Source organism: Vigna unguiculata, chromosome 11 (genome assembly GCF_037176805.1).
Source record: "Vigna unguiculata cultivar grain cowpea cultivar isolate G323 ecotype 2 chromosome 11, ASM3717680v1, whole genome shotgun sequence".
Classification (NCBI taxonomy): Eukaryota; Viridiplantae; Streptophyta; class Magnoliopsida; order Fabales; family Fabaceae; genus Vigna; species Vigna unguiculata.
The window spans coordinates 12,824,051-12,832,646 of NC_140802.1; the positions used below are offsets into that span (position 1 = coordinate 12,824,051).

Here is an 8,596-nt window from a genome sequence, read left to right on the forward strand (position 1 = left end):
ATTCAATAGAATCAAAATATAAGAATTAGAACGCATGTAAAATTAACAAAATTTATAAATTTTGAAATTTTGAAAACTTCAATTGAAAAAGAAGAATCAAAATCGCATAGGAGATAAGGAAGCACCAAAATTACAATTTAACGAAAAAAATTTGCATGACATTAGAGGGAGAAAGAGAGACCAAGATTACTTTGCACATAAATAGAGAAAAAAAGATTAAACATATTTTTCGTCTTTAAATTATTATAAAAATTGTATTTTATTTTAAATTAAATGAAAGTATTTAGTTCCTGCACTCAATGAAAGTCAAATACAACTTTTTATGATAATTTGAGAATAAAAAACATATTTAACAAGAAAAAGAAATAAGAATAAATGAACTGGACTTCAAAGTGAAGTGTAAAAGCACATAAGTTCAAATTACTCAGACTAGTTTCCCATTCTACAACCAACAAACTACAGTGTTGGTTAACTTGTTCTACAAATACCTACCTCACAAGCTATTGATTCAACAGAGAAACTATAATACATATATAAACATCAAAGTAAATGAAGTAGCATGATAAAAAAGAATTCAAGATTCCTTATGTATATAGTTTACTTTTTTTGTCTCTAGCAGCTTGGATCTGATCAGCAAGTGATACTTCTTTCTGCATTTTTTCTCTCTTGATAAGCTCTAAATCCAATTTATTCTGGGCTGGAAAAATGCAATCAAAAGTGTCTCCTTCTCTAGTTAAGTCACCATTGGTGTTCTCAATCATGTGAATCTAAATACAAGATAAAATATGGCATCATTAGAAGCATAGAGGCATAAATAAAAATAGGTTAAATTGAAAATTTGGTTCCTTACACTTGACATAATTTTTCCTTTGTCCTTATATATGAAATAACCTACACGTTTTGGTTTCTATATTTGACATCGTTTCTTGTTTTAGTCCCCATGTGAAAACAATTTATGCTACATTTTGATCCTTGTATAAAAATAAATTCTACATTTGGGTCAATGGTGTCTCTACATTAGACATCATTTTTCGTTTTCGTCCCTATATGAAAAGAATTCTTAAATGGCAATAAGCAGTAGTAATAATTTGTAAACGAAAATTCATGTAAAAGCTAAAATATTTTTTCATGTAGGAATTATAACAAGAAATGTCTTCTATAAGTTCTAAATATATTATTTAACCATAAAAGTATAACAAGGGGTTTGGCTTAGAATGAAAATGTTGGTGATCTTACATCGACTAGAAATATGATTAAATAATAGAATATAAGTGGATACAGACCTTACATTACTAGACAGTTTTGTGAAACTAAACTAGTTCTAGAGTTACTTTTTAGGATGGTATCAAAGTTTATCCTAACAAGCTTTTTCTTGGACTTATCACTAGCTATCACACAACCTGCAAATACCTAATCCCGTATTCGAGATGTATAATCCAAAATATGAGGGGGATTGGAGCTCTCACTCAAGGTAAAGTATATAAGTACAAACAAAGTTTACCTTATTGGCAGATTTTGTGAAGATTTTGAATAATTTAGGCCTAAATCCATTTTCTAAGTAACAGCAAGAATGAAGGTTATAAACAGATATATAGCATAGATGCTTTAAGATCTATAGTACTCATCACTCTAAAGGACATTTTTAATTCAGCTCCTCTCTCTCCCTTATCTGAAAGACCTACTACAAGATGTGTTTTAAGTTTCTACTGATAATACAGCGAAAAATGTTTTTAATTAACAAAGCCAACGTGTTTGCATTCATATATACAGTCAATAAAAGAGGAAAAACAAAACCTTACCTTAGTTAATGGATTGTGCACTTTGAACTCTTGAGTATCTTCCAAGGAAGCTTTGCCTTCCTTAGTATTGCTGCGGCGATGACTCTTTATATTTCCTTTTAGTTTAGCCCTCTCTTGATGCTCTTTTCTCTTCTGTGTGAGGATTACCCTTTTAATTGCTTTTATCCGAGCTGCTTTCTCTGCTTTTACCCTCGCCAACTCTTTTTTCTTCGCTTTTTCTACCGTACGCTGAAACTGACGCTGGCGAATAATTTCTTCTTGTACCTTCTCATAGCTGTCCCAGTCAAGCTCTTGTTCCCCACTTCCTCCTTTCTTAGCTGCTTTGGCTATGTTTTGCCTCCATGTTAGGATGATATTCTTTGCTCCAGTAACTGCCATCAGCTTTTCTCTTCGCTTTTCCCTCGCCATCATACGATGATGGTGCTCCAACTGTTGTCTTATCTTATGGTAGCTATCCCAATCTAGCTCTTCCTGACCAATCCCTCCTTTCTTGGCTGCATTTGCTATGCTTTGTGTCCATGAAAGCAAAAAATCCTCCCTTAACCGTTTTGACTTCAGCCGCTCACGCCAAACTCGTCGCACTGAATCACTTATCTTCGCCTTGGTTTGATCACTGCAGGAAGGCTGATATTTGTTAAATATTGTTAAGATTATGTCAGTTACAATATCTTATGTTAGTTACAATGTTATGTGTGGGCTTAGCCCATATTTTCTTCATTATAAATATATTACCTGTATTTTCTATACAAGGGGAATTATCCCTATACTTAGTTTTTCACTACTTTAACATGGTATCAGAGTCGGATTCTTCAATATAAATATTTAATGAATATGATAGAATGCATAGCCAATGGCTACAAATTTAATATTCATTCCATAGACAAGATTAAATACAACCAAAAACTTTTGTTGAACACTATCTCCCAATGAGTACAAAATATATTTGAGAGTGTGTTCCCCATAAAGATATTTAACTTTCAGTTGCATTGAGACTGAAAGTGTGAGGATCATAATCTCACAAAACAATGTAGAAAATTCTAAGATATTACTCAGTACTTACAGGAGGGTGACATGTATGACAGCAATGAGAGTACATAATGTAGAAAGACCTCAATTCTTAGGCATATGAAACTATACATTATTTAGTCAGAAAAGCAGCAATAAACAAGAAATCGAGACATCATATATCTTATAACAGACATATTATAATCTAAGATACAAACATTTTGTTTCTCTAAGCCAAGTAGCATACAATTTAATGCCGGTTTACTGCCTATACTATCCCATCACAATGTGCAAGGTAGAAACATCCATATGATAAGTAATCAGGAGTCCAGATCCAAGTCTTCAATCTCAGTAACTTCTAGTCTCTATTCTTTCCCCCATTTGCTGAATTAACAAAGGAGTAGGAATACTGTTATTTGGTTAAAATTTGTAGAGTTTGAACAACCAAAGTTCTAAAGACCAGACATCTTATAATTGTTACTCATCCACAGTATTTTAATTTCCTATTGATAAACTATCATTTTCCATGGTGCAAGATTGCATTCTGCTTTGAGGAAACATACAGAAAAACTTATGAGATTTCCATGACAGGTATGTTTACCTATGAGAATGGGGATGTTCGGCCATCTTCTTCCTTACCTAAAATTTGGTCAAGGAGAGACAAGAAAATAAGTAAATAGTAGTTACATGGTAATTGAACTACCTAGCAACAGAAAAACTATTTTGTAAGGTAGTTAGCATTTGAATAATTACATAAAGAAATGAAGGAACCTCAAACAAAAATATAACAACTAAAATCACTGTGTAACAACAGTAAGCTAGTCAAATTGAAAACACTTGTAAAAGGAGGAAACACTCCAAAAACTGAATGACTCTTACTTGACTTCACCTTAGGATCCCTCAAAGCCTCTATAGTTCTTTGTCTGATTCGCTCCCGGGTCTCTGCATTGTGTCCGGAATCACATCACTTACAAAAAAAACTAACCAACTACATGGTACAGACAAGGTTTTAAAAGGCTGTCTGCAACCGCAATTTTGGCCACAACATCAAGGATTTTAGGGTTCAATGACTACAACAATTATGGCTATATCGACCACATTTGTCAGAATATAAAGAATCACAACAAAAACCCATAGCCACAATTTAAAACCTCGCATACACACATCAATGTCAATTGAAATGTAAACTACCTGCACTGTGTTTCTTTCCTTTGTTCCAAGGCACTTTCCCGCGGTTTGCCCGACCTATTCTCATTCTTCTAATCCTCTCCTTGAGCACCTCTTCACTGAGGGAGTCATCAAAGCCAATCACTCCATCCCAATTGTTCAAATAATCAGAGTAATCGACAACATCATCTGAAGGGTCCCCATCATCATCACCATCATCAGCATCACTGAGTTGAAGCTCCGCAATGGGGAGAACCCTTTGAGAGGAACAAACAAAGGTTAAATTTGCGGGTGCAGCCCTGGCCAGAGGAAGCACTTGCAATGTTGCTGGAGGGTAAAATGCACAAGTGCAATCCACCATGGTGGGTAAAAGAAGGCGTGAGTCAGTGTTGGAAATGTGGAATGAAACGAACATGGCTCTCACACTGACACAAGAAATTCAAGTTCCACACTTTATGAGAAAAACTCACAAAGTTGTTTACTTTTGCATATGTTTATCTAATCACATACAGAACAAATGGGGTGTGTTAAATCCGAGTGAAAAAGGGAAAGAGAAAGAGAGAGATTACACTAAGTTAGAGTGGAGGAAGAGGGTTGAAGTTGTGGACGAGAACATGAATGAAAGGGAACGGAGAGTATAATCCTATCTAACCTATCCAATCAAACTTTTTCAACGGTTTTGCCTACAAAGGTTTCCATTTTTTATTTTTTTTTCTTTTTGTGTTTCTAAATGAAAGGATTCATGTTTTAAAAAAAAAAATAATAAATAGTTAATTTGAACAGTTTTATATCAGTTCTCAATGCTAAATTTCATTTAAGCTTTTCTAAATGTAAGGATGCTAAAAATAATAGTTGAAGAATGCTAATATATGACCCATTCAAATCATTAAAGTGAGATTTTTTTTTTTAATTTGTTGTATGAATGATAAATTCCACGAAACTAATGGTGTGTTTAGATTGAAGTATGAATTTGGGAGAGGAAATTTGTGTTGATTTGTGATTTTTTTATCGCAGTAGCACGGTCTTGCTTTTTAATTTTCCAGACAGCACATTGTTTCTAATATTTATCTCAATAGCATGGTTTTATTTGTAGATGAGAATTCGGTTCCTGATACACAAATTCTGTCCTACAAAATGTAATTTTCTTTTTGTATCCCAGTCAGAATTTGGTCCCCAGGGACCCGAATTCTGAACTGAATTTTTTATTTTTTTTTCATTTTTTAAAATAAATAAGAATTAAGATTTTTGAATTTTTTGAATAAAATATTTTTAAGAGTTAATTTTTCTTTTGTGAAAAATGTTAATGTAACACCCCATTTAATTAAGTACGTGAAATTAAAGGAATGTCACGATAAAGATAACATGAAAACGCGGTATGGGATCGACCCCATACAACCCATGGCACACCACGATGCCTAAAAGAAACTAAAGAAAAAGTTAACCAGAGTGCATAAAATCAAGGACGAACAGATACATGGGTCGCAACCCTAAATGAACTCATGCAGAAATAACGACTAGTCCACGCGGACTATGCAGCAGAATCTCCACTTCCTTGCTGACCTCTAGAACCTCGCCCATCTGCTCCCATCAATCAAATTGATGATCATCGCAAGAAGAACAGCCACATACAATACAACCATACAAACAAACGGGTAAGCTAGAGCCAACACATATTCATCACACAGTCCAGTACACTATCATCATCCCATATCCATATAACAACCAAGCATGTTATGACTCTTCATTCAATACACTACGACTCGACTTGACTCATCTGGATACGTATAACTTAGTCGGATTCAGCGGATGCTTGCACTTGTGGTGGATACCCCTGCTCGACCCTGAGCTGCTCATCTCCGAGCTATGTGTTACAAGTGTTACGATGAATCAAATCTCCCTCACCACAAGGTTAGCCCTTAATGAATTTCAGGCCTCCTGCTACTCCCACCACAAGAGTCAGTCCGCTCTAAGTGAGACTAACTGGCCCCTTAGAGTGTCAGGATGCAGTCCTTACCTTGAATCCTTACCTAGTTATACAGATGGGGCACCACCATGGACACCCACTAATAGGGGCCATGGGATTACGTCCCGACCACTGGAGCGCAACCCTGAAAGTCTCACCTAGAGACCCCAAGGAATTATGCACTGACACGGACCAACATACATAAACAACCAAGAATTTATACACACGTTGCACATAAGATTTCAAACCAAAACCCATAACAAATCTTCATTCCTCATATGTTGAATCATTACCAACTCGTTATTCCCAATCATGAGTAAAGTGTTTCTCCTCATAACATAACCATGCCACTGGTTTGCCAACCATCAAGATTTATGGTTACTCATACCAAACTTGTCACTCCAATTTCATGAATCATTTCATACAATTATCATGTTCACGTCACGTCAAATCTCATAACTCACAACTCATACACCACACCATTTATATCGGCCATCCAGTCCACAGATTTAAAGGTAAAACTCATACAAGCATGTTGTTCACTTTTTAAAAACCCAAGATACATCAAGACCAACCCATTTCTCGCCCAGCATCTCGCTTAGGCAGAAAGGTCTCGCCCAGGCGAGGAGGACCCTCGCTCAGGCGAGCTCCCTTCACCTAGGCGAGGGCCCGACGTCCAGCATGAGAACCCTGTGCGCGTTCTCGCTTAGGCGAGCCCCTCCTCGCCTAAGCGAGACGTTCGCTCGCCCAAAACGCACCGTGGCTCGCCTGGGCGACTCTTCGCGAGGAAAACACTTAGGCGAGCCCCTGTAACTCTCGCCTGGGCGAGACAGGTTCGCCTGGGCGAGCCTATCAGACTCCGCCATTGTTCCTCTCTACCATCAGCACAGTTCCATACCTAAACAACAAATCAATTCACACCATACATTCACAGTCACATATAAACACAAAACCCCTGGAAAGACATCAAAGCAACCATTTTTTTTATACCGAACGATAGGGTTCTAGCTTCCCTTACATGGGAATAAGCTAGCAAAAGGCCCGACACGAGTTTGACCCTAAACAGCGGAACGTAGTCCTCAAGAGGTGACTCCCAGAGGCTGAAACCATGACCAACAATGGAACATTAGTTACTTAGGGTAACAGTGGGGGAAAACAGACACTAATGGAAGGAGTACTTACGTAAGAAGGGAAACGGGTTCGAACTGGCGTGCTCACGATGGTCCCCAAACCCTAGCAGAGGTAGAAGATGGCTGCGGCTCTAATGCAAGGATGACAATCTTTTTGAAATGTGAAGAAGTGAAATGTTTAGGGCAGACCTAGTGACTTTATCTGTTGGGCCGGCCTTAGGCCCACTTACAAGGGCATCCCACTATCTTTATGGCAGAAGAATTAAGAGATTTTTAAAGAGGGCCTTACAGTTAAAATTATTTTTTTAAAAAAATAGATTTAATAATGTGTTTTTAGTTATTTTAGGTATTATTTGAAATAATGAAAAATAAAAAAAAAATTGTCTTTTTGAATTTGTTGATTTTAAATTAGATTTTGTATTGTGTAGTAAGTTATTTTATGTGCAATTTGAAAATATAAAAGTCACTTTAATTTAATTTTCTTTTACTTTGTTGATTAATTTTCTATTTATAATGGTGATTTTGAAAAAAAAATATGAATTATAATAGAGGTAACTAAAGTAAAAATAATTAATATATAATGTTTAATGTGGTGTTGTATTATTTATTTTTTAAAGTTTATTAAATATTTTAAATTAAAAAATTTGTTTGAAGTACGAATTATTTTTTATTTATATATTTATATTTTGATTTGTTTATAAGAATTTTATTGATAAAATATTTATTTTTACACAAAAATAAATAATGTAAAATTTATTGTTAGAATTTATAGTAGGTATTAAGTTTAAGAAAAATGATATATTAACATCCATTTATTGAGAACTTCACTCACAACTTGACGTTTTATTATCACTTTCTATTTTTTTTTAATTTTTTTTCAATTTTCACGTTGGTTTTCTTTGAAAGCAAGCGAAAAGAGAAAAAACAAAAGGTGGAAATGCAAATTGGAAGAGAAAAAGCAGAAAGTGTGAAAGGATGTGTGAAACCACTATGCAGTATTTTTGCTTACCCATGGCTACATAAGTGCTAACCTATGGTATACATTTTGAACATGTGTGGAAGGATGTACAAAACTTATTTCAATCTTCACTTTCTTCATTACTAGTGGGGAGTATATGTTGGTGAGTCAAGGAATAAAATTTTTGTAATTTAATTAACAACATATGAATTCATTCCCTATGTGCCAACCCGTGACTTAATAAATGGTAACCCAGGTGCAATGTTTTGCACATGAATTTTTTCTTTCTTCAATAACTTCAATAGTGGCACTTTCATGCCTTTAGTTCATATGATAAAGTTAAATCTTCATACTCATATTCCTTCCTTCAAGTGGGTCTAGTTTGCCCCTATTTGTTATTTGGAAAAGGAAAATAAAGGTGTATATATTTCTTCTTCACTACCATTGTGTAGTATTTTTGGTTACCCATTGCTACATAAGTGCTAACCTGTGGTATATATTTTGAACATGTGTGAAATGATGTACAAAACTTATTTCAATCTTCATTGTCGTCATTACCAGTGGGGAGTATATG

The 8,596-nt window shown here is 35.1% G+C and overlaps 1 protein-coding gene across 1 annotated transcript; it reads right to left on the minus strand.

Annotated features, from left to right (window-relative positions):
- Nucleotides 1-348: 348 nt before the first annotated feature.
- LOC114168760 (histone-lysine N-methyltransferase, H3 lysine-79 specific-like protein) lies at nt 349-4,615 on the minus strand. Its single transcript, XM_028053680.2, has 5 exons — nt 3,996-4,615; nt 3,694-3,746; nt 3,406-3,443; nt 1,800-2,412; nt 349-767 (listed from the first exon to the last, which is right to left on the minus strand). The coding sequence occupies exons 1-5, from the start codon at nt 4,384-4,386 to the stop codon at nt 585-587; spliced, it is 1,278 nt and encodes a 425-aa protein (XP_027909481.2). The 5' UTR covers nt 4,387-4,615; the 3' UTR covers nt 349-584.
- Nucleotides 4,616-8,596: the final 3,981 nt, after the last annotated feature.